The sequence below is a fragment of the Oncorhynchus gorbuscha genome, linkage group LG22 (genome assembly GCF_021184085.1).
Source record: "Oncorhynchus gorbuscha isolate QuinsamMale2020 ecotype Even-year linkage group LG22, OgorEven_v1.0, whole genome shotgun sequence".
Classification (NCBI taxonomy): domain Eukaryota; kingdom Metazoa; phylum Chordata; class Actinopteri; order Salmoniformes; family Salmonidae; genus Oncorhynchus; species Oncorhynchus gorbuscha.
The window spans coordinates 14,295,588-14,322,176 of record NC_060194.1 but is presented as its reverse complement, the minus strand read 5'-3'; the positions used below and the strand labels follow the sequence as shown (position 1 = coordinate 14,322,176).

General features: G+C 41.9%; 1 protein-coding gene across 2 annotated transcripts in view; it reads right to left on the bottom strand.

Annotated features, from left to right (window-relative positions):
* LOC124009845 (thymocyte selection-associated high mobility group box protein TOX-like) overlaps positions 1–26,589 on the bottom strand; it is a 58,990-nt gene that overhangs the window by 1,032 nt on the left and 31,369 nt on the right. Inside the window, exons 4-9 of one of the 2 annotated variants that reach the window (XM_046322045.1) lie at positions 17,158–17,403; positions 11,289–11,540; positions 9,957–10,181; positions 8,254–8,334; positions 7,655–8,095; positions 1,269–1,352 (exon numbers count right to left, since the gene is read on the bottom strand). In XM_046322045.1, coding sequence (XP_046178001.1) covers positions 1,269–1,352; positions 7,655–8,095; positions 8,254–8,334; positions 9,957–10,181; positions 11,289–11,540; positions 17,158–17,403 — 1,329 coding nt within the window. Of the gene's footprint in view, positions 1–1,209; positions 1,353–7,654; positions 8,096–8,253; positions 8,335–9,956; positions 10,182–11,288; positions 11,541–17,157; positions 17,404–26,589 lie in introns of both variants that reach the window. The other variant, XM_046322044.1, reaches the window with a different exon arrangement.

The window sequence follows — 26,589 nt, the reverse complement described above, 5'->3', positions numbered from 1 at the left end:
CCACATATTTTATAGAGGATTGAGGTCAGGGCTTTGTGATGGCCACTCAAATACCTTGACTTTGTTGTCCTTAAGCCATTTTGCCACAACTTTAGAAGTATGCTTGGGGTCGTTGTCCATTTGGAAGACTCATTTGCGACCAAGCTTTAACTGATGTCTTGAGATGTTGCTTCAATATATCCACATAATTTTCCTGCCTCATGGTGCCATGCACCCCCACAACATGATGCTGCCACCCCGTGCTTCACGTTTGGGATGGTGCTCTTCGGCTTGCAAGCCTCCCCCTTTTTCCACGATGGTCATCATGGCCAAACAGTTCTATTTTAGTTTCATCAGACCAGAGGACATTTCTCCAAAAAGTACAACCTTTATCCCCATGTGCAGTTGCAAATCGTAGTCTGGCTTTTTTATGGCGGTTTTGGAGTAGTGGCTTCTTCCTTGCTGAGCGGCATATCAGGTTATGTCAATATAGGACTCGTTTTACTGTGGATATAGATACTTTTGTACCTGTTTCCTCCAGCATCTTCACAAGGTCCATTGCTCTTGTTCTGGGATTGATTTGCACATTTCGCACCACAGTATGTTCATCTCTAGGAGATAGCATGCGTCTCCTTCCTGAGCGGTATGACGGCTGTTTATACTTGCGCACTATTGTTTGTACAGATGAACGTGGTACCTTCAGGCATTTGGAAATTGCTCCCAAGGATGAACCAGACTTGTGGAGGTCTACAATTTTTTTTCTGAAATCTTAGCTGATTTCTTTATTTTTTCCCATGATGTCAAGCAAAGAGGCACTGAGTTTAAAGGTAAGCCTTAAAATACATTCACAGGTACACCTCCAATTTACTCAAATGATGTCAATTTGCCTATTAGAAGCTTCTAAAGCCATGACATAATTTTCTGGAATTTTCCATGCTGTTTAAAGGCACAGTGTGTGTAAACTTCTGACCCACTGGCATTGTGATACAGTGAATTATAAGTGAAATAATCTGTCTGTAAACAATTGTTGGAAAAATTACTTGCGTCATGCACACAGTAGATGTCCTAAACGACTTGCCAAAACTATAGTTTGTTAACAAGAAATCTGTGGAGTGGTTGAAAAATGAGTTTTAATGACTCCAACCTAAATGTATGTAAACTTCTGACTTCAACTGTAAATATAGGTTAAATCAAACAAAAAATATATATAATAAGGATGAGTATTTCTACCCATTGCCACAGTATTCGCTGGTCCAGTCGAGGTGCTGGCTGGGCCCATTTCGACACACCTGTCTGTAGTCCATGGATGGGGACAGTCCCTGCCCACCGGACGAGTTGAGCATGTTCTGGAAATCTGATTGGAGAGGGAATCCCTGAAAAAAAAAAAAAAATCAAAGTCTACCATTAGATACCATTTTCCAGTGTTATCTGTGTTATTCTAGTCATAGAGATACACTAGTATGTGGACACCCCTTCAAACTAGTGGATTCGGCTATTTCAGCCACACCCGTTGCTGACAGGTATATACAATCAAGCACACAGCCATGCAATCTCCATAGACAAACACTGGCAGTGGAATGAAGAGCTCAGTGCCTTTTAACGTGGTACCGTCATATGATGCCACCTTTCCAACAAGTCCGTTTGTCAAATTTCTGCCCTGCTAGTGCTGCCCCGGTCAACTGTAAGTGCTCTTATTGTGAAGTGGAAATGTCTAGGAGCAACAACGGCTCAGCCGTGAAGTGGTAGGCCACACAAGCTCACAGTGTGTAGTGTGTAAAAGCGTAGTGTGTAAAAATAGTCTGTTCTCGGTTTGTAACACTCACTACCGAGTTCCAAACTGCCTCTGGAGGCAACGTTAGCACAATATCTGTTCTTCTGGGACTTCATGAAATGGGTTTCCATGGCCGAGCAGCTGCACACAAGCCTAAGATCATCATGCACAATGCCAAGCGTCGGTTAGAGTGGTGTAAAGCGCGCTGCCATTTGATTCTGGAGCAGTGGAAACATGTTCTCTGGAGTGATGAATCACGCTTCACCATCTGGCAGTCCATCAGACAAATCTGGGTTTGGCGGATGCCTTGTGAACAGTTTTGCTAGTTCCAACTATAAAGTTTTGTGGAGGAGGAATAATGGCCTGAGGCTGTTTTTATGGTTTGAGCTTGGCCCCTTAGTTCCATTGAAGGGTAATCTTAATGATACAGCATACAGTACAATGACATTCTAGATGATTCTGTGCTTCCAACTTTGTGGCAACAGTTTGGCTTAGGCCTTTTCCTGTTTCAGCATGACAATGCCCCTCGGCACAAAGCGAGGTCCATACAGAAATGGTTTGTCGAAATCAGTGTGGAAGAACTTGACGGCCTGCGCAGAATCCTGACCTCAACTCCATCGAACACCTTTGGGATGAATTGGAACTCCGACTGCGAGCCAGGCCCAATTGCCCAACATCAATGCCCTAATGCTTTTGTGGTTGAATGGAAGCAAGCCCTCACAGCAATATTCCAACATCTAGCAGAAAGCCTTCCCAGAAGAGTGGAGGCTGTTATAGCAACAAAGAGGGGACCAACTCCATACTAATGCCCATGATTTTGGAATGAGATGTTCGATGAGCAAGTGGCCATGTAGTGTACAAACAATGACCAGTGAAATAAGCAATAGACTTTAGAATGTGTCAATAATGGCAGCCATCTTGGTCATGGATGAATTACAAATCAGTCTATTTAGAATAAATGGTAAAAGAGGCACATCATTCTATTGAATTCTATGATTCTAATGTCAGTCATGACGAAGACCTAAGAGTCAAAACGTTGTCTGAGTATATCAAACTCGTATATATTTCCGTAGCAAAGTGCATCAGGGTAGCATGCACATAATCATAAACCGGACTTGGAGAATTATCCTTCAAAAGAGGATGAGCGCCTTGCATTTACATACAGATGGTTAGAATCTCACAAGTGGTTATGGGGTCTGAGTCCACAGCTCGCAATTCCCACGACACTGATGTCTCTGACAACGACAAAAAAGCCAATGACAGCCAATACAAGTCACGTGCTGTGATGTGTAAGAGCAACAGATCAGCTAGCTTGTGGATAACGGATCTGTGGATACTGTGGATGGGAAAGTATTTGCAGGCTTCTCTATAGCAGTACGGCACTCAGATATATACGAATCAATTCATCAAATAATGACCTCCCATGTTATGTTATAGTATTACACTATTCAAATGAGCTGTGGTAGACATTGGTCAAGACGCGATGACTCATGAGGGCATCGTCATTGTTGGGAGTTGGTTATTGACTGAGCTTCCCTATAGCGAGTCAATGGTAGACGTGAGAGTATACTCTGAGGAGGTGGAGCCTGACCAGCTGGGGAAGCGGGAGAGACGGAAGATGGGGAGTAAAAAAAGGAGTAGTTATTTTAAGTAGGGGAGCAGAAATTTTAATGTTGGGGTTTCTTGAAGTGTTTGTTTTTTTTTGATTGGGGGAGGGAGGGAGGAGTGGGACAGATAGAGGAGAGGGGGGAGAATGAAATAGAGACAGAGAAAGACACAGACAGAGAAAGAAAGACAGAGGGAGAGACAGAGAGATAGAAAGACAGACAGAGAGAGAGAGAGACTACGTATGAAAGGGAAGTGAATCTGGGCGCTACGCTGCAAGCTCTGCTCTGAAAGAGAGGGGACAGCAGGTGGCTGAGTTCTCTTCTCCTCCTCAGACTCTTACCTATTCAGGCATTGTTCCACAAATTCTTGTCCTTCACTCCATCACAAAGGCCCCATCTGCCCCTTTTTTTTTTATCTCTCTCTCTCTCTCGCCCATCCCCCCTCCCCTCTCCCCCCTTTCCCTACTCTATTAACTACGGGAAAAAGTTTCAGCACTCGCGTTTTTTTTTGCACTCTCTCCCCACCAAAATATGCAAAATTGAGCAAGGGAGGATTATTACTCCCCGTGGGATTTAAAAGTCCCCAATAAAAGAGGGATCTGAGTGCTGGGGGCTTAGTGGCAACCAAACCCAAACCTCTGTTTAACCATTCTTCCCCCCCTTTTCTCCATGGACTGACACAGCCATACAGGCAGCCCCATACAAGCAGCTCATCTAAAATTGGACTTCAGACAAATTCATATTCTAATCTGCATGAAGACTGAGGCACCCTTCTACACCCCCCCCCTCTCCCTATTTTTTTTATTCGATCAGCAACAGTTAATTTGCCTGCTGAGAGTAGATAAATGGCAGTTCCTGCTCTTTAAAAAAAAAACAACGACACCCGCATGCTTAGTGAATACTGTACCTCAAGTCTACAATCTCAAAGCTTCACTCTTAGAAAAAAGGGTTCCAAAAGGGTTCTTCAGCTGTCCCCTTAGGTGAACCCTTTTTGGTTCCAGGCAGAACCCTTTTTGGTTCCAGGTAGAACCCAAAATTGTTTTTACCTGGAACCAAAAAAGGGTTCTTCAAAGGGTTCTCCTATGGGGACAGCTGAAGAACCCTTTTATATATATATATATATATATGCCATTTAGCAGACGCTTTTATCCAAAGCGACTTACAGTCATGTGTGCATACATTCTACATATTTAGGTTTTAGATAGCACCTTTTTATTGAAGAGTGTACAGTATCAACATGCTCCCTTTCCTTTATATGATATATTCCGAGGTTAAATAATAATAACACATTGGACAGGTAAGAGTGGTAGAACACAGTCTAACTACTAGGATATGTTGTTTAACCTCCATATTGATATAACTCATCTAGGAAGTGAGTGGCATAGAAAACTACCATTCACCCCAACGCCTCCACCGAGTATCTCCCACCAACCCTTGTTTTACTATTCATTCTAAGTACCACGCTCAGGAGATCAGGAGGTGAGTGTTCTCTCTCGCTCAAGAGGTATGTCACCTGTTCCCCTGGATACCCGTTTCCATAACGACCTGGTCCCGTTGATACCTGATAACCTAGTCCTCTTATTAAACTAATGTCCCTCTCAAATGACACCACCCTATGGAGCTCAAAAGTAGTTTCCGAAAGGGAAAAGACAGTGGGTCATGTTAGATTGTACAGGGAGTAAAGCTGATCCTGTGGTAACATCTCCTCTAATATTATACAGAGCCCCCTCTCGGATATATCTTCTGTGGTTTATTTGTTGTTGTGGATTTTCCTCAGGACAAAATGTCCGTTGCATTAGTGAGGCAGCGAATCTGGCTGTTTTTGTGCATAGAAACGGATGGGTGATTTAACCTCTGAAGGGGTCAGTTACTTTTAAAATACAATTCTGATGTACAGTTTGCATTCTTCTATGTATTCTGTATCTAAGGTCCAGAGAGTGAGAGAGAGAGAGAGAGAGCGAAAGAGAGAGGTCCACTTCCCTTTTTCCAATCTGCGTTGTTGACTAGCCCCTACAGAGAACTCATCTCATTTCCTGTGTATGTGTCCTGTCCTGTCTGCTAGACTGGCTTCATCAGATAGCCCTGCCTGCCTGTGCGTTTTGTCTCCACCACTGATGCATTCATCAATCTCAATGTGCTGCTGTTGGTGCCCTTATATAACATCCTCAGCCTAATGCATTTGTTTATTACTGGAAGAAAATGGAAAATGGGGGATTGTGTGTGTGGCTATGTGTGCGTGTGTGTAGGGGAGTTGTGTTTTTGAGAGAAAAACGAAAAACAGGGATAGAGAGAAAGAGTGTGTGTAATGTGAATGTACAGTATTAGACTGGCAGTAGTATGAATACATCCTATCTTGCCTTCAATCTCTGGCACATGAAGGGACCGGATATGATTGTAAATAACATCGAAATGAATCATCTATAACTGTGATTCTCAACCGGTGGGTCGAGGTTTTGAACGGGTCCATAGTGACTCAGTAAAAAAATACATAAAACATTTATTTACTGACTTTTTATGAAAAATACTGCAGTCTCAACTTAAACAACTAACGTCAGGTAGAACGTGTGTAGAGATGATATATTTTTTAAATCATTTAACCTCTGAACTATTTTTCTTCAATCACTGTATTTTCAATATAGAGTTATTAGCAGCGCTATTTAGCGTATTTGGTTGATGTTGTTGTCTCATAGCAGTGAACTTAACACTCTTCATCAAGAATATGGGCAAAATAGAATGAATGACAATGAAAAAGGTGGGGCTGTTGTTCCCTTGTCATATACTTGGTGTATTTACCGTCAATATAGCACTAAACATAGTTTTACAGATTGCATTTTGGCAACACCCAAAAATCGTGTGTAAAGTGTTTGAAGCTGTACATTGTAGGTGACCATGTCTGAGTGTATAACCACAATATGCATAATATGTACAGTGTGTGTTTGTGTGCGCACTTGAGTGTGTGTTTTTGCATGTGTGTTAAACTCACCTGGGCCACAATGCTGTTCATTGACTACAGCTCAGCGTTAGTGCCCTCAAAGCTCATCACTAAGCTAAGGACCCTGGGACTAAACACCCTCCTCTGCAACTGGATCCTGGACTTCCTGACGGGCTGTCCCCAGGTGGTAAGTGTAGGCAACAACACATCTGCCACACTGATCCTCAACACAGGAGCCCCTCAGGGGTGCGTGCTTAGTCCCCTCCTACACTCCTTGTTCACTCACGACTGCGTGGCCAAGCACGACTCCAACACTATCATTAAGTTTGCCGACAATACAACGGTGGTAGGCCTGATCACCAACAACAATGATATAGCCTATAGGGAGGAGGTCAGAGACCTGGCAGTGTGGTGCCAGGACAACAACCTCTCCCTCAATGTGACAAGGGAGATGATCGTGGCATACAGGAAAAGGAGGGCTGAACATGCCCCATTCTCATCGACGGGGCTGCAGTGGAGCAGGTCTAGAACTTCAAGTTCCTTGCTGTCCATATCACCAACAAACTAACATGGTCCAAACACACCAAGACAGTTGTGAAGAGGGCATGACAACACCTATCCCCCCTCAGGAGATTTGACATGGGTCCTCAGATCCTCAAAAAGTTCTACAGCTGCACCATCGAAAGCATCCTGACTGATTGCATCACCACCTGGTATGGCAACTGCTCGGTATCCGACCGCAAGGCGCTACAGAGGGTAGTGCGTACGGCCCATCACTGGGGCCAAGCTTCCTGCCATCCAGGACCTCTATACCAGGCAGTGTCAGAGGAAGGCCCTAAAAATTGCCAAAGACTCCAGCCACCCTAGTCATAGACTGTTCTCTCTGCTACAGTATGGCAAGCTGTACCGGAGTGCCAAGTCTAAGTCCAAAAGACCCCTTAACAGCTTCTATCCCCAAGCCATAACAGTGCTGAACAGCTAGTCAAATGACTTCCTGGACTATTTGCATTGACCCCCAGTTTTTTTTACGCCGCTGCTATCTACGCATAGTCACTTTATTACCTCAATTACCCTGTACCTCCACACATTGACTCGGTACCGGTACCCCTTGTAGCCTCGTAAATGTTATTTTATTGTGTTACTTGCTCTTTTTTTTATTTTTTACTTTAGTCTATTTAGTAAATGTTTTCTTAACTCTTGTTTTTCTCAAAACTGCATTATTGGTTAATGCCTTGTAAGTAAGCATTTCATTTTAAAGTCTACACCTGTTGTATTCGGCGCATGTAATAGATAAAATGTGATTTGATTTTGAGTGTGTTTTTATGCATTTGGGCATGTGTGTGTGTGTGTGCCTGTTCAACTAACCTGTCCCATTGAGGGTGAGTGCAGAGACAGCGGGTGTCCTCCGAGCTGTTGCTGGTGGTGCATTCCTAGGTGGGAGTGGGAGTGGAGCGGCGGGCTGATCTGGAAAGGAGGGGGGGACACCGCCGCCATGCTGCCCAGAGACACCCCACCTGAATGGGGTCCACTGGGCCGGGGGGTCACCCCCCGGGAGAGACCCTGGAGGGGGGACAGGTGGGGGCTGAGGCCGGTCTGGTGCTGCTGGGACTGCTGTTGCTGGTGGTGGGGGTGGGGGTGGTGGCTCTGGTGGTGGTAGGGGTGGCTCATGTAGAGGCTGGGGTGGGAGTGATGGGGGTGGGGGTGCTGCTGGGGGTGCTGGTGGCCTGATCCGGGGAACACGGGGGGCTTGGGGCCCAGCATGGAGGAGGCCTGGGACACTTTGACCTCACCTGGCTCATTGTAACTCTGAAGGGAGAGATGGGAAAGCGAGAGATGGAAGCAGGAGAGAGAGAGAACAACAGTGATACCAGAGTCCTACAGAGTTAACTGACCACTGCTCTTATGAAAACTTATCACGATAGAAGAACTACAGCTCCCAGGTTATGTCTGGTTCTGGTCCCTACCTGTGAGACCAGGCTTGCTCTGTATGCAGCCAGCTGCTTCAGGTATTCCTTCTTGGCAGTCTCTGTCTTCTTTTTGTACACCTATAAAAGACAGAACAGTAAACATTGCACTTCAGTTGCCAAGCTACTTCATTCCTAGAAATAAACCCATCTACCGGGATTAGTGTTTATGTCCTATGAAGCTATTATGATGCTAAATAATACTCAAAAGGTTTCCAATTTATATAGAATTAGATTGTTCCTCTTCACAATCCATCCATCTGTCTGTTTCTGTCTGTCTGTCTGTCTGTCTGTTTCTGTCTGTCTGTCTGTCTGTCTGTCTGTCTGTCTGTCTGTCTGTCTGTCTGTCTGTCTGTCTGTCTGTCTGTCTGTCTGTCTGTCTGTCTGTCTGTCTGTCTGTCTGTCTGTCTGTCTGTCTGTCTTCCGAGCTGTTGCTGTTCTCTCTCCAGGAAGTACACTGTCCTGTCCTCAGAGAGACATCCTCCACCACCTTTATTGCTATGCTCCTCTCCGTGTGCAGCTCTACGCCACACTGGAGGTGTGTGGGTGTGTGTATGTGTGTGTGTGTGTGTGTGTGTGTGTGTGTGTGTGTGTGTGTGTGTGTGTGTGTGTGTGTGTGTGTGTGTGTGTGTGTGTGTGTGTGTGTGTGTGTGTGTGTGTGTGTGTGTGTGTGTGTGTGTGTGTGCGGGCGTGCGTGCGTGCGTATGTGTGTGTGTGTTTGTTTGAAAATGTGTTTCTGTGAGTGTGTGAGTGAGTGTGTGTGCATGTGCGCGTTTGTAATAGGACAATAGCACGGCGCTTACTAGAATACATATGTAAAAGCTTTCTCTTCCATTTGCTTCTGTCAAGAGGCCATTTGTAAGTCAAAACACACAGTAGCATTCACAGTAGCATTCACAGTAGCAGAGCCACAGGACCAGGGAGAGCCACTAGCTACTTCTACTGTGAAACTGTGAAAAGGATTTAATGTTGCTTTTTTCATCAACTTTTTCTCCCTCTTTTTTTTGTGAGAACAACAGCCTTATACTCTATTATTTTCTCATCTAATACACTGAGTGTACAAGAACACCTGCTCTTTCCATGACATAAACTGAATAGGTGAATCTAGGTGAAAGCCGTGATCCCTTATTGGTGTCACTTGTTAAATAAACTTCAGTGTAGCTGAAGGGGAGGAGACGGGTTAAATGAAACATGTTAAGCCTTGAGACCATTGAGACATGGATTGTGTCTGTGTGCCATTCAGAGGGTGACTGGGCAAGAGAAAAGATTGAAGTGCCCTTGAACAGGGTATGGTAGTAGGTGCCAGGCGCACCGCTTTGTGTCAAGAACTGCAACGCTGCTGGGGTTTTCACGCTCAACAGTTTCCAGTGTGTTTCAAGAATGGTCCACCACCGAAAGGACATCCAGCCAACTTGACACAACTGTGCGAAGCATCGGAGTCGACATGGGCCATCATCCCTGTGGAACGCTTTTGAACACCTTGTAAAGTCCCCGCCCCGACGAATAGAGACTGTTCTGAGGGCAAAAGGGTGTGTAACTCCATATTAGGAAGGTATTCCTAAAGCTTGGTGTACTCCGTGTATATTATCATCTTTTCTATAGCGTCAGAGTCGGGCGGATCCTGTCTAATGAAGTCCAAGAAGGAAGTGTATGTGAAGAGGTCTGAGGAGGTAGGAGGATGCATTGTACTATCGGGGCCGTACCTGTTTCTGTTCCTCTCCGAGGCCGTCCCACATGGAGGCCACTATCTTGGACACCTCTCCAAAGGTAGCATTGGGGTTGGAGCCCTTGATGGCTGCCTGGGTGTCTCTGAAGAACAGGGCGTAGGCAGAAACTGGCTTCGAGGGTTCGTTGGGGTCCTTCTTCTTCTTCTTCTTGGGGGTCTTGGGCTTTTTGGGAGTCTCGACCGCTGCCGGTCGCTTCTCTGCCTGATGAAGAAAGAAGGAAGGAATGGTCAGACTATATGTGCTTCTGGAGTGAGCCAAGTGTGTGAAGAGTGAGTGTTGATTGTTTAAATAGATCAGAATGGACTTTAATAGTAGATACGCTATGTACAGTATACTGTAGGACACAGAGTTTTCCCTTACCATGATCAGGAAAAACTCAGGGCACTATTTAAAATGTTGACTGTATATCCTTCCTAACATTTTCCAGAACATTCATAAATATTTTGGTTTATTTACCTGCTCTTGTACCGTTTAAAACAATTCGTTTTCTATGTGAGATAATGAACATGACCATGAATGTGAGAGTTTGCAAACAGATAGAAATCATTTCCGTATAAAAAGACCTTGACAGACGTTAGTACCGGTAGTTACAACTATGCAAGACTTTCATTTATCCATCAATTTATGAATATGTTTAGAAATGGCTTTATACAGGAAACACAGAAATAGCCATAACTCTGAATAGCGCAGTGCACATTTCTGAAATGTCGACCGCATTAGATTTTATACTCCACTAAATTAAACATAAGGATTTTTCCAGAGGGGCACATAAAATATTGAAATAGTTTCATTTTCCAAAAGATTGCTATTTGCAGTTAAAACATACGGTGGAAATAAGGGTGTGGAATATGGCAAAGGTGTTTGGGAAAAGTACCCGTTGGTTTGATTTCCATATAGTGTTGTATATGCATGGAAAATGGCACCATTGTATGAGCAATCACATAAGCATTAAGATAGCAGCTCTCCACTGTGACTCCCTTCTCCAAGGGAAAGGGTAAACAAATGTAATGGCACAAAGGTTACAGATGACTCACACTTATACAAATAGGTGTATGTGTGTCTATGTGCGTGCGTGTGTGTGTGTGTGTGTATGTATGTCTATGTGCGTGCGTGTGTATGTGTGTGTGTGTGTGTGTGTGTGTGTGGGTGGGGGCTGTATAATAAGGAAGTTAGTTGTTTTAGTTGTTTTGTGCGTGTGTATATGTTCACGTGTGTCGGTTCTCTCTCTCTCTCTGTGCTCTCTGTGTGTGTGTGAGTGTTTGCCTGCCTGCCACACACGTGCATGTATGTATCCATCCCTATGCTCACCTTTATTGATTCTTCATTGTCATCCTCATGTACGGAACTAGAAGGAGAGGGTGTGGCCGACTTGCTCCCAGGGGGAGATGGGGAATTATGGGTAATGTTGTTCCCGCTCAGTCCCAACTGGGCATTGAGTTGTGATTGGTTGATGGTGGTCAGCTGACTCTGATGTCCCATGCCTGATTGGCTCCTGGGTCTGAGCGCTTCCATTGGCTGATGGCTGCTGTACCGGGAATCGGAATTGACCATTTGTTGCATCTGAAAAAAACAATGTAGATTGGTTTTTAAATGGCTTAAAAATGGCATTCAATAATGTTACTCTTGACAATGGTTAACCTACTCTTAGAAACGCTCTTGAAACATCTGCTTGTTCACACAAATACTCAAAATTTTTCCTTCACACACTGAACATTGTTTCAACCATGACTGATACAACTTGCATCCTTCAGCACAGGGACAACATCATTTTGGTCTATTTGGTTTGATTGAATAGTGTGGCCCCTCCCTTCCTGAGTGTGGCCAGGTCACCTGCTACCATAGGGACTGACAGGTGCCGTGAGCGACGCCTCACGCCTGCTATTGTCCCTGACACAGTGTCCTACACAATGTCCCTGACAGGAGGGGCTTACATCAACACCAGGACAGGTGACTCCTGTTAACTGTATAATCTACAGAGAATTAACCCCATCCATCCCCTCCAGCTAACTAACACCTTAACCCCTTATATCAGAGATGGAAGAGGAAGCGAGACACCCCCTTCGCTGTTTTTTCCTGCTTTTTTCTTACTTTTTTTACCCCGTGTTCGTGATATCCAATTGGTAGTTACAGTCTTGTAACATCGCTGCAACTCCCGTACGGACTCGGGAGAGGCGAAGGTCAAGAGCATTGCGTCCTCCGAAACACGACCCTGCCAAGCCGCACCGCTCGCTTAAAACCGGAAACCAGCCACACCAAGTCAGTGGAAACACTGTACAGCTGGCGATTGAAGTCAGCATGCATTACGCCCAGCCTGCCACAGGAGTCGCCAGAACGCGACGGGACCTGGACATCCCAGTCGGCCAAACCCTCCCCTAACCCGGACGTCGCTAGGCCAATTGTGCGCCGCCTCATAGGTCTCCCGTTTGGCTGCGACACAGCCCAGGGATCGAACCCGGATCTGTAGTGACGCCTCTAGCACTGTGATGCAGTGCCTTAGACCGCAGCCCCAGTCGGGAGGCCCCTTTTCTGCTTTTTTTCTGCTTCAATGAAAGTCAATGAACTAAGTAGAACAGCTTATGTCACCACGACCTCTTGGAGATGGTCATACATACTGATCAAAAGAGAACCATGGCGCTCTCCCACAAGCCTGGCTGGTGCACGAAGCCCGTGAATTTAGTCAAACAAAGAGGTGTAATGGGTTCGCACTCAAAAAGATGTTGCATAAAGCTTACTTGATTATTCATTGTTTTGAATTATTTTCAGGGATAGATACAATTTTATTTGAATTCAAAACAGCATTTGTAAAGAACAACAGATGGGGAGCAGGTGGTTCTAATCAGGGTTGCCACTCATCTGCCTATCAGAGATGTGGCTTTTCTGGTCTACCTTCTTACAAATGAGTCACAAAGAAATACAGAATTATAGGGTATGGGAGAGGGCACGGAGGGCAAATCACAAATCAATCGCCCCCAGGTGTCCGCTCACCTAAATACATCACATCAATTCATGAGATAGCCCGGCCACAAACGACTTCAGGCACAGCCGTTCATAAATATGCGGGCCGACTCATAAATGACATGCAAAATCTGATAAGGACAGTGTTCCTGTGTAACAGTCTAAATTTGGCTTATAGAAAGGAGGTGAAATCGAATGATTAATTTCAACCGTGTGGAGATACAGAATTGTATTTATATGTCCACATGGCTTCTCTGTGGAGTCATTTGTTGTCAATAGTCCCGACCTCTACGCGCCGGATGGACTTTTCCTCCATCCCGACGCGACGCAATTCATAACAGAAAGATTTCGCCCTATAAAAGTGTCTCGCAAACGGCGAGGCGATGTCTTGACGTCGAGCAGTACTTTTATGTTCTCCAAGTCGTACTTTCAAGACGCGGGATGTGTTTTTCTCTTCAATTACAAACCTTATTACAAGAACACTGTAACACATCCATAACTCCTTTCGTAGGGCAAGTTACACATGACTTTATTTGATAGGTCCTAGAAGTCTGAGGGCACACAACGTTAGAACAGTTTCTTATGGTGCTACAAGAGGTACATGGGAAGCATCCTTCTATGAAGGCCTGCTTGATGGGTTCCTTGATCGTTTATAGGTGAATGAAGGTGGATTCTGGAAGGCGGAATTTAAAGAGGAGTCTGAGGATAATATCTGCCAATGTTTATTGGCAATAGACTTGATGCCATTACAGCTGTCATTGAAAGTAGGCATGTAGTTCACAGAAAACGGTTTATTCTGTTTTGTCGGGATTTATTAAGTAACTAGCTTCTGTTCAAGCTTTTGACAAGCCAGGTATCGGGGTATCGTCTCAAGCGAGAGAAAAAAACGCTCGAGGAGAGAATTTGATTGTCTATCATATTCTTCCTCTGTGTCACAGATGCTACTCAGTCGATGAAGTTGGCTTACTAGTAAACCTCTTTTTAGGGGGGAGGGTGGTAACTATCAGCTGTCAAAACAGTGTTTTTATCTGTAGGTTTTCTGTAAACTGTAGTACTTAGAGACCATCCCTTCTTTGTAACAAGTACATCTAAGAAATGCATAGAGTTAATGCTTGTTTCCATAGTGAAGGAAATCGATTGTACTCTAGAGTTAATGTAGCTAAGAAATTAATTGAGTTTAATTTCGGAACCCGTCCAGAACACGAAGCAATCGTCCAATATTTAACATGATCCTTGTAAGGATTATATTCCTAAATAAAATCCAATTCAAAATATTGATCTAAGGTCAGTGTTGTGTTGTTGTTGTCATGACAAACATGACAAGGCGGCAAGAGCAGACTGGTACACAGGCTAACCAATCTTTCCCCTTAGAGCAGCTCACCCACTGAACACCACCTCTCCCTATACAGATGTGTGACTATTGGTACAGCCAGATAGGGCATGGGTGATGTGGTAAGGGAAAAAAGGGTGATGTGGGTGTAACTAAAACGGGGGGGGGGGGATTTGGTGTCGGGCCGTTTGGTAACCGCCGGTAACAGCGGAACACAACCTAATCCCCATGGCGACGTGGGGGAACTTTCCGAATGATCAGAGAGGTGAGTCACAAGCCAGGTCATCATTATGACACTAATATGAATGGATGCCAAGGATTCTTTTATCTCCGTCTGTCTCCAACGATTCATATCTGATGGTATATAGTCTCTGGCCATTCATTTATCAAAGCACCGATGGTTGATTATACTGAACGCCATTTGAGTAAGTGTTATATTAATAGGTACATCGTCTAAGAGAAATTCACTTCTGCAGTGTGTCTTTTAACCTTGTAAATTGGGATGATATTCATAAAAATGTCTGGTTCCGGGAATACGATATAGGCCTACAGATAAATTGTTGATACAACAACATGTGGATGGATTTCTATGAGAAAAAAATGGCAAATTAGTGGTAAAAAAAAATATAAAAATGTAAATGAGATTGTAATTTAGTCCATTTAAAACTACGGGGAGAGGAAACTACTTATCTGTAGGCCTACATCGTTTTCCCTGAACCAGCCATTTTTCTCAATATCTTCCACAATTTAAAAGGTTAGACGATACACTGCTTTTATCCCCAGTTCTGTGACAAAAATCCCATCTGCAGAAGTGAATTTCTCTTCGACGATTTACCTATTAATCTAACACTTACTCAAATGGCGTTCATTATAATCAACTATCGGTGCTTAATAACAATGAATGGCCAGAGACTGAGAGAATGAAGGCTAAACGTATAGAAGAAGACATGAGGCTAATGCCCCAGACCAATAGAATCGACCAGCCTCTTTCATTCCTCGCCGTGGCAACAAGCGCTCGGCCCCGTTGCCTGGCAACCATAATTCATAGCCACTCTAAATGGATGTTCTGTGAGAACATTAAGGTGAACGGGAACAAAATGCCCTTTGTCAATCTGGGGAATCTTTCATCCGGCACGTCATCCTATCCGAGCTCCTATTTCCTTTTAGTAAAAGTAGTTTACGAATGCTGAGCAATAGAAAACACTCATGTTTCGAAGTGTTTTAGCTACCGAGTGAATGTGAAACATAATATAGTGGTAGCTAAAATGCTTGGCTTAAAGTGGGAAATAGGCTGTGATGGCCAAACTTGGAAATCATTAAAGTTCCCGCACAGTCATTCTGATTCAAATGTAAAATAGCCTTTTAAGTGACCAAAACATCACCAATAATATTTTTGGGAGATTTAAAAAAATGCTCAGAATTTGAGTAAATTCAGTGAGGCTTAATTCCATGAATTCCACTCCACCCATTACAATGAGCCTATCCTCCTATATCTCCTCCCATCAGCCTCCTCTGTATGCCAGTAACTATCTAACAGCAGACACAGATGAAAGGGAAACCTGTAAGTATCTTTGCTGACACAAGGCAAATTTTGGCACCAGTAGACTACTGAGCTAGCTATGCAAACCACAGCCCTCTGCGAACACACAACCTGTGATGATATAGTTACAAGGTGGTATTATTTAAATTAGGTAAGAGAATAAGATGTTACCATTGGTGTATTAAAATGAGGGGCTTCGTGTGATAGGGCGGCAGATAGCCTAGCGGTTAAGAACATTGGGCCATTAACCATAAGGTCACTGGTTAAAGTCCCCGAGCTGACCAGGTGAAAAACCTGCCAATGTGCCCTTGAGCAAGGCACATAACCCCAATTGCTCCTGTAAGTCGCTCTGCATAAGAGCTTCAGCTAAAATTACTGAAATGTCAAACTAAGCCCTTGGTAATCCCGCCTCCTGAACTCTAATTTTTGACACAAGGGAGCGGACCAAAACCTAGCAATGTACCAGCTACAGTCATTTTTCATACTTTGGTCATCCTACTTTGATCTGGTTCCATTCAAATCAGGCCATTTTTATTAAAAACATGATTTTGACTGTGCGGGACCTGTAAGCTCCACATTGAAAACCCGAAATTGGGTTATATGGTTCAAGAAGAGGGTTGTGTGGAGCTACACAGCTACACCTGTCTGATTAATGGAAATAAATATGCAGCAGGGAAAATCATGAAGAGCATGTAGACAGCACACAGTGCAATCATGTCGTTCCTCAGTGGTGAAGGTGCTGTTGAGACATAATATTGTTGTTTATCGGTGAACATAGTGAACATGGCCAAGGGCAGAAAGAACCTCTGGCTGAGAGCGGGACGTGAGAAGTTTCACTTTGACTTGAATGGGAGATTAGGTCCAATACCTATGCAGAGTGGTAAACCACGATTAGTCATGTCACCTATCACATCGTGAGGTTTCTGCAAGGAAAGACAAATCCAAAAGTTTAGGTTTCATTTCTCCACTTCTTGAAAAGTCAAGACTTGAATTGAGCGTATTTCTGCTGAATGTCACCCCCACCAGTTCGTTTTCGATTTCGAATGAAATGAAGGGGAAAAATCTTAATCAACCAACTGACAACTCATGGGTCATCCAAAAGAACACTGTTCCTCGATCCTGGTCCCGGAGACCCAGTGTGTTATCCAGGCTTTTGTTCTTTCCCAGTGCTAACACATATGACTGAACTAACCGGCTAATCGTCAAGACCTTGATTAGTTGGATGAGGTGTGTTGTTGCTGGGATGGAACACGTGCCTGCACTCACAGCTGCCATCCAGAACAGAAAAACCCACTTACGTGTTTACATTGATCTCTGCACACTGCTTGCTCGTGGCATCAGGCTAGACTCACCACAGACAGGGTGCTGGACATTAGGCCGCCATTTTGGCTCAACAGCCCTCCATCCTGACCCATCATGTCCATTCCCTGCAAGTGGAAAGGGTGCAGGCCACTCTGGGAGTGAGAGGGTGCCAGTGGGTGGTAGGAGCCAGACTCCGACTCTGGTAGGTGGGGGTGCAGCATGTGTTCTGGGATGGTGGGAGGCGTGATGGGGGGAATGTTGAAGTCTTCATCCCCCAAACTGGGCACTGGGTAGGACTGCAAAAGAAGAGGAGAGGAAGAAACGTTTGAGAAGAAATAATATGACAAAATGATCATTTAGCAAATGTTTTTAAGTGGATATGCAAGTCCACCCAAACTGGGCAGTCAAACACATTAGGCCTAGGAACATAATAGAGGTGTATGCTACACTTTGGTAGTAGTGGACAATGTAAAGCTCTTTGAGTGACTGGAAAATACATCCAATTCATTATTATTACAGTATTATAACCCTAACGCTCAGCTACATCACTGCAATACAGAACATGCAGATTACATCAGATCATTCTAGTCCTCATTAATAGACTACTATGATTCCATGAGTCTTTATTAAGACTGTGCAATGGGACATCTGTAAATACCTTGTGAATTGATGCTATTATTATTAGGCAATTAGGACTAATGATGTACACAGCCTCAAACATTTTTTTTTTGATCAACGATACCAACAATGAGGATTAATCATCATCGTTGATGCAATCATGATTACTTGAATTAATTCATGCATTAATGATCAACTACACATAGGATACATATAATCTCATTTTGCATGTCAACAAATGTGTGTGAATGTATTTGGGCATGTTTTTCAATGATTCAGGCTAAATATAAGGGGGTTTGAGTGTAGATAAATGTATGTAAATGTTCCCTCATTAACTCCAAACGAAAGGCTTCTTTTATGCGTCTTGACAGTCAGTTCAACTTGGCTGTGCTGTATTCTGTCTTTTAAAAGCCCTATGTCCTTCCCTCCCTCCCAATCTCTTTCGACCCCTTTATAGCTCGCCGGGGAAAAATGTAAAACAGCCAAGGCAGATGAAAGGCGGTATAAATCTGAGGCAAATACATGAATTATTTGGTAAACACTGCAACAAACTGCAATCACTTTGAATCAATAGGAAATATGAGGTAATATGAGGTCTATACAGCTCTGGAAGAGGAATTATTTCCATCAAGGGAGAGAACTATTTAACACGTTCAATTGCTCTTGATCAGTACGACTCGGAAGGTTTCAGTTAACTCGGTGAAGCTTTCCAAAAGAAGACAGCACAACAAGTCAACCTTCTGATACAACTTGAAATGTTTTCTTTTTCTCTCTCCCCCAGAAGCGACTTTTTTTCCCAGTATCATCGGCGGGCTCAGGAGTTACGTTCTGCCTCGACTAACTCCTTGTTGATTCCCTCCAAGATTTTCATTACGGCTAATTTACAGCTTTTATTTTGCTGAAAACAAAATGGAGCTGACAGAAAGCCAACTCCAGGCAATTAGGCAGAGAATCAGCTCAGAAACCTATCACTACTGAAATAAATAGCAGCCCAACTGTTCTTCCAAAAGATGGCAATAATCGTTTTAATGAGCTTCCTTCGACTTCTCTTTCCTTCCCTGCTGAAAGCCAACGTTTTGCACACATTTGCATATTTGATTGTGTTTCCTCTCGCATATGTCAACTTTGGTTGGTTGGTGTGAAATACGTTGGCATAATTCATACAGTAAGGTTTTCAGGAACAATACATTATTTAGCTGTCGTCAAAACAACAACAGATGCCACAATTGTTGACTATGGTTACTTTGATATTGATACTTCAAATTTGACCAATTATTTCATTTTCAGGATACATAGGCCTACAGAAATACCTTATATAGGAACGGAAAAAGGCCAAGTCAATGTTGTGTCAAAGACGTTTTAAAGTATGGGCATAAAACATCGATAATTACATAACAACAACAAACATGACAGTTATATAACTGTCACTTCCTGTGCAGAGTTCTGGTGTAGTCGTTGTTATTACATTCTGCGGCCCTCCTAGAAAAACACACCCATCTTTACTCTGGTTTTCTGATAACTCACACTGAAGAGTCTTGGGAGAACTTGGGTTGTTTGCTCAGAAGCCAGACACACAGCAACATTATGTCTAACTTAAGAGAGTGATGGTGTGCTGCTGCATACCACGTGATCAACACGAGAGAAGAGAGACAAATCTCCAATTTGAGAGAGAGAGAGGCAGAGAGAGATAGAGGCAGAAAGAGAGAGAGAGAGAAGCAGAGAGGCAGACAGAGAGAGAAAGGCAGAGAGAGAGAGAGGCAGAAAGAGAGAGAGAAGCAGAGAGAGAGGCAGAGAGAGAGAAGCGGAGAAAGAGAGGCAGAGTGAGAGAGAGAAAGGCAGAGAGAGAGAGGCAGAGAGAGAGAGAGAGAGAAGCAGAGAGAGAGGCAGAGAGAGAGAAGTGGAGAAAGAGAGGCAGTGAGAGAGAGAAAGGCAGAGAGAGAGAAGCGGAGAAAGAGAGGCAGAGTGAGAGAAAGGCAGAGAGAGAGGCAGAGAGAGAAAGAGAAAAAGGCAGAGAGAGAGAGAGAGAGAGACAGAGAGAGAGAAGCAGAGAGAGAGAGAGAGAGAGAGACAGAGAGAGAGAGCATCCTGTCTATTACTGACGTTATCATAATTTGTTCTAAAGGTGAGGAATTGGATGTCCAGGTCATGGTATCAGAGGTCAATACAGTGATATTTGTTACTGTTCAGTCTATTTGGTCTCGGATAATATGATGAAGACAAACACGACGTGTTGTTTCATGTTGTCCTCCCATTCTAACACGCCGACACCATCTGTAGTGAATAAAAATAGAAAGATAGGTAACATATTGTACCTCAAGTACAGATACAGTACGCCCACACAGCTGTAGCCTTGTGCTAATTAGCACCCTAAAGAAAAAAAAATCTCCAAACTAACATGGACAGTATCGGAAGGCCGTATTACCAAGTAGTTGTTCTTTCTCTGAAAGGCCTTGCATGCTGCCATTCATTTGTCAAAACCAAAACCTTCATATTGCCCCGTGTAAGCACCTTTTCTAATATCAAGCCTTGTTCTGAATATATATATATAAATAAATATAAATATATATATGTGTGTGTCATTCTCTTCAATCGCCCATTGTCCTTTTCAGTCGAGAACAATAGATGCGGTAAAGAGATCAATCAAACCTGAGCAAAACAATGGAAATACCATGGCAACGACACTCACGTAGGGGAAAGGGGAAAGATTCCGAATCTCCTAATTTCTCCCTATACAATTTTGCCTATTGTTTGGCTATTGTGTATATGTGGATTGTATTTCACATTATTTTCGGTATAAGAGGTCAAACCCAATATATAGAGGTCAAACCCAATACATGCTTGTGTCATCGTCACAAATCAACTGCATTACATCTTCAAGTACCACCACCGCTTTCTATGTGGCCACTATATGCTACCAGCTTACACGAACGGGAGTTAGCATTTTTTTCGAACCCTGAAAAGGACCATTTCTAAATATTATGCAGCAAAAACAGCCAAATATTTCCAAATCCTTTTTTAGTAAACCACCTTGTGGGTCTGTTAGAACACAAAAATCCTAATAGATTAGACGAATATCCACTTTCCCCCGCGGTCTGCATTCCATTGATCCCATTTGAGTCCCATTCTGCTCAGAACGATGCAAATGCCTGCTGGTGGGCCTATTTTGATTAAATCCATTCAAATATATTGTATTCATATTACAAATGCCCCTTTAAAATGAAAAATAAAAGATCCTAACATGAGAAGGATATTTAGTACATTGCAAGACACGGCAGGACAATTTTTGTTTTTTGTTTAGCCTCTAGAATGACTATGATTAGCAACAGTTGCAGACTATCAGTCTTCAACCTTAGTTTAAAAAAAAACAGACCTATGACTTATAAGTCAACGTCAACCAACATCAAATCACAAAATGGTATTTCTGTTTGAAGATGAGTGACAACTGATGAGTGCAGTGCAGACCAGCAATCTTCAAAAGACCACTGCTGAATTTGATCATATCGAGATATTTCTCTCATTTCAATTCACTTATTTCAAGTCAACATGCCATAAATAATGCTGTAAGATTAAGTATGTGGGAGATGGGGAATTCCCTCCAACCAATTTAAAGCCCCATACCGCCTACACACAGTTTTTATGATGAATAATTATTGTTTTATTTTGCCAAAAAAAATTCCACTCAGCACTTAACCTACCCATAAACCATTTGGCTAATCTGGCAAGTCACTTTCTTATTCGTTCAAAAAAAATCAGTGATCAACTGTTTATTAGTTTGATATAAAAGTTTAGACAAACACAATAGCTATTTTAGATTGGACCAAGATAAGCCTGAGTAAAATAATTGATGTGGATTAAAAAGCAAAAAAAGAAATAGAGCCTCTATATGTCTTGTGTTTCGTAACAAAATGAGATCATTTTGCCTCAACGGCATATAAAGCTATCATATGAAAATCCCCCACCCCCCTCCCCTCCCCTTCAATTCACATTCAAATATGATTTATTGGCACAAGAATCTGCGAGCTGCAATGTTGGCAATGTAATTAATAATGAAACAACTTCTTCCTGCCTCTCTCTTTTTCCATCTACAGTACAGCCTTATTCTAAAATGGATTAAATTGTTTTTTTCCCCACAGTTGACAGTACTTGTCAGAGCAAAAACCAAGCCATGAGGACAGAGCAATTGTCCGTAGAGCTGCGAGACAGGATTGTGTCGTGGCACAGATCTGGGGAAGGGCACCAAAACATTTCTTCAGCATTGAATGTCCCCAAGAACACAGTGGCCTCAATCATTCTTAAATAGAAGAAGATTGGAACCACCAGGACTATTGCTAGAGCTGGCTGCCCGACCAAACTGAGCCATCGGGGGAGAAGGGCCTTGGTCAGGGATGTGACCGATGGGTTCTCTGTGGAGATGGGAGAACCTTCCAGAAGGACAACCATCTCTGCAGCACTCCACCAATCTGGCCTTTATGGTAGAGTGGCCAGAAGGAAGCCACTCCTCAGTAAAAGATACATGACAGCCTACTTGGAGTTTGCCAAAAGGCACCTAAAGGTGAACTCTTTGGTCTCTTTGAACTCTCTTGACTCTTGGGTATGAAGCTGTAATCGGTGACAAAGGTGCTTCAACAAAGTACTGAGTGAAGGCTCTGAATCCTTATGTAAATGTTATATTTCTGTTTTTTAAATTTGTAATAAATGTTCATAAATGTCTAAAAACCTGTTTTTGCTCTGTCATCATGGGGTGTCGTCTGATATATGAAAAAAAAACGATTTCATCCATTTTAGAATAAGGCTGTAATGTATTTTTTGTTATTGAAAAAGTCAAGGAACCTGAATACTTCCACGAATGCACTGTATATTTCTCTCAACACATACAACCGAGCACAAATCTAAAAGATGTGAGACTAGTTCAGGTTTCACAATATAAGAAGAAATCAACCTAAGGACATCCCAAACCTCATTTACCCGACATTTATCTTCAATCGCCTACTGAACCAAGATGGAACATGAAGAATCAAACATATTTTGTTCTGGGATAGTTATTCAAACATTTTGGATTCTAAATTCAAACGTTTTTGACTCATAACTCTGTGACAGCTTTAATCTCAGACTCTGATCGGTTTTAGGGGTTCGTAATCCTATTCTGTGGTGTGTTTTCTGCCTGGCTTGTTTGAGAGCAATGCACTGCTGTGATGTTGCTCAACCCTGTCTGCTGCTGAGAGCTTAGGTTCAAGGTGAACAGAACTGGTGCTGCCAATAAAACAAATGTCCTGATCCCAAAGGAAACAGAGCAGGTGAGGTGTGTTTGTGTTTTTGGTTTTACTGTCCTTGTGGGGACCAGAAGTCCTCACAAGGATAGTAAAACAAGGAATAATTGGACATTTCGCTGGTCCCCACAAAGAAAAAAAGGCAATTTCAGGCTTAGGGGTTAGGTTTAGGGTTACAATTAAGATTAGAATTAGGTTTAGAGGTTTAGGAGTTAGGTTTAGGGTTACAATTAAGATTAGAATTAGGATTAGAGGTTTAGGATTTAGGGTTACAATTAAGATTAGAATTAGGTTTAGAGGTTTAGGAGTTAGGTTTAGGGTTACAATTAAGATTAGAATTAGGGTTAGAGATTTAGGAGTTAGGTTTAGGGTTACAATTAAGATTAGAATTAGGGTTAGAGATTTAGGAGTTAGGTTTAGGGTTACAATTAAGATTAGAATTAGGGTTAGAGATTTAGGAGTTAGGTTTAGGGTTACAATTAAGATTAGAATTAGGGTTAGAGATTTAGGAGTTAGGTTTAGGGTTACAATTAAGATTAGAATTAGGGTTAGAGATTTAGGAGTTAGGTTTAGGGTTACAATTAAGATTAGAATTAGGGTTAGAGATTTAGGAGTTAGGTTTAGGGTTACAATTAAGATTAGAATTAGGGTTAGAGATTTAGGAGTTAGGTTTAGGGTTACAATTAAGATTAGAATTAGGGTTAGAGATTTAGGAGTTAGGTTTAGGGTTACAATTAAGATTAGAATTAGGGTTAGAGATTTAGGAGTTAGGTTTAGGGTTACAATTAAGATTAGAATTAGGATTAGAGGTTTATGAGTTAGGGTTAGGTTTAGGGTTACCATTAAGATTAGAATTAGGGTTAGGGTTAGGGTTTGTTTTTTAATGGGAATCAATTGTTTTGTCCCCACAAGGATAGTAAAACAAACATGTGTGTGTATATATACAATACAGCACCAGTCAAAAGTTTGGACACACCTATTCATTCAAAGGTTTTTCTTTATTTGAACTATTTTCTACATTGTAGAATAAAAAAAGTATGAAATAACACATATAAAATAATGTAGTAACCAAAAAAGAGCTAAACAAATCAAAATACATTTTATATTTGAGATTCATCCTTTGCCTTGATGACAACTTCTCACACTCTTGGCATTCTTGCAACCAGTTTCATGAGGTAGTCACCTGGAATGCATTTCAGTTAACAGGTGTACCTTGTTAAAAGTTCATTTGTGGAATTTCTTTCCTTCTTAATGTGTTTGAGCCAGTCAGTTGTGTTGTGACAAGGTAGGGGTGGTATACAGAAGATCAGTAGTGGTAAAAGTACTACATTGTCATACTTGAGTAAAAGTAAAGATACCTTAATAGAAAATGACTCAAGTAAAAGTGAAAGTCACCCAGTAAAATACTACTTAAGTAAAAGTCTAAAAGTATTTGGTATTAAATATACTTAAGTATCAAAAGTAATTGCTAAAATGTACTTAAGTATTAAAAGTAATTTCCTATATTAAGCAAACTAGAAGACACAATGTTCTTGTTTTTTAAATTCAGGATAGCCAGGGGAACACTCCAACACTCAGACATAATTCACAAACTAAGCATTTAGCTCCCGAGTGGCACAGCAGTCTAAGGCACTGCATCTCAGTGCTAGAGGCATCACAACTGACCCTGGTTCGATCCTGGGCTGTATCATATATATATATATATATACAGTACTGTATGTGTGTGATGTGTGTCTGGGTGTAAATGAAAGAGGGATGAGGAGGGAAGGGAAAATCAGACAGACATATGAATGGACAGACTGGGACAAGGGGGAGTATGGAGGGAGAAAGAGAGTGAGGGGATAGAGAAACAAAATGTGTGCGTGGGAGTCATCTTTCATAATGAATCATTCTTCATCCTCAATATGCCAAAGTAATGAGGGCTTTTTGACTCATAGTATAATGGTGACCTTTGGTTCGATACATTGTCATAACGCACTTTGGAGAGAATTGTTTAAATTAAATTGAAATTGTGTACATTTTTTCAAATTCAACCCAGGATTCAACAAAACATAGACAACATAGACAACAAAACATAGACAACAAAAACAAAACATAGACAACATAGACAACAAAACATAGACAACATAAAACATAGACAACAAAACATAGACAACAAAACATAGACAACAAAACATAGACAACATAGACAACATAGACAACAAAACATAGACAACAAAACATAGACAACATAGACAACAAAACATAGACAACAAAACATAGACAACAAAACATAGACAACATAGACAACAAAACATAGACAACATAGACAACAAAACATAGACAACAAAACATAGACAACATAGACAACAAAACATAGACAACAAAACATAGACAACATAGACAACAAAACATAGACAACAAAACATAGACAACAACAAAACATAGACAACAAAACATAGGCTTAGGGTTTCAAGCTTTAGTTGATTTCAAATGGAATCTACAAGTTAATAAAAACAAATTGGGGATTCTCGTCTCCATCTAAACCAAAAATCTAAGTTAAAGAATATGACTACATCAAATCAAACTGTATTTAAAGTGCATTTAAAGTTTTATTTGATTTAGTCCTATTCTTTAACTTATATATTTGGTTGAAATGGAGACGTGAATCCATATAAATGATTAATTTGTAGACAAACTGGAATTAAAGCCAGACTCAGTGGCACAGATGGAACTATCCAAGCAGGAGATACATCTCCTTTAAATATTGATATTTGGTTGCGCCGACAAAGATACACAATTCAATATCGCTTTTGCCATACAGTAAATAGCCTATTAGCTCGTCGAAAAGTTAACAAATGACATCCTGGATTCATGTCTCCATTTGAAACAAAAATGAAAGTTAAAGAAGAAGATTAAGCCATTGGCTCAGATGGAACTAATCCAAGCAGTAGATACATCTCCTTTAAAATGTTGATATTTGGTTGTGTTGTCAACCAAACACAATTTAACATGACTTTTGTAATACAGTACATAGGCTAAAGTTAAGAATATCTTTCGAACTTGTGACAGTATTTATTCAACTATAAAACGAGTAAAATGTCCACATTTTGAGGTTACTGGAACAATACATGTATTTTGATGTAATCATAGAACGCGTGCATGTTCAAGGTAACGCGGAAAGGTCACAGGTCTGTGGAAATCTCCACAATTGCTCTAATAATCTGCGCAGAATCTCGAATGGCATTGATCACTTGACAATGTACTTTAATAATCTCAGTTGCAATCCAGGTCATTTGGTTGTACTATTAGATATAGCACAGTGACAACACATTAAGTTGTTCTATACAGTGAGGGGGGAAAGTATTTGATCCCCTGCTGATTTTGTACATTTTCCCATTGACAAAGACATGATCAGTCTATAATTTTAATGGTAGGTTTATTTGAACAGTGAGAGACAGAATAACAACAAAAAAATCCAGGAAAACGCATGTCAAAAATGCTATAAATTGATTTGCATTTTAATGACCCCCTCTAAATCAGAAAGATTTCTGGCTCCCAGGTGTCTATTATACAGGTAACGAGCTGAGATTAGGAGCACACTCTTAAATGGAGTGC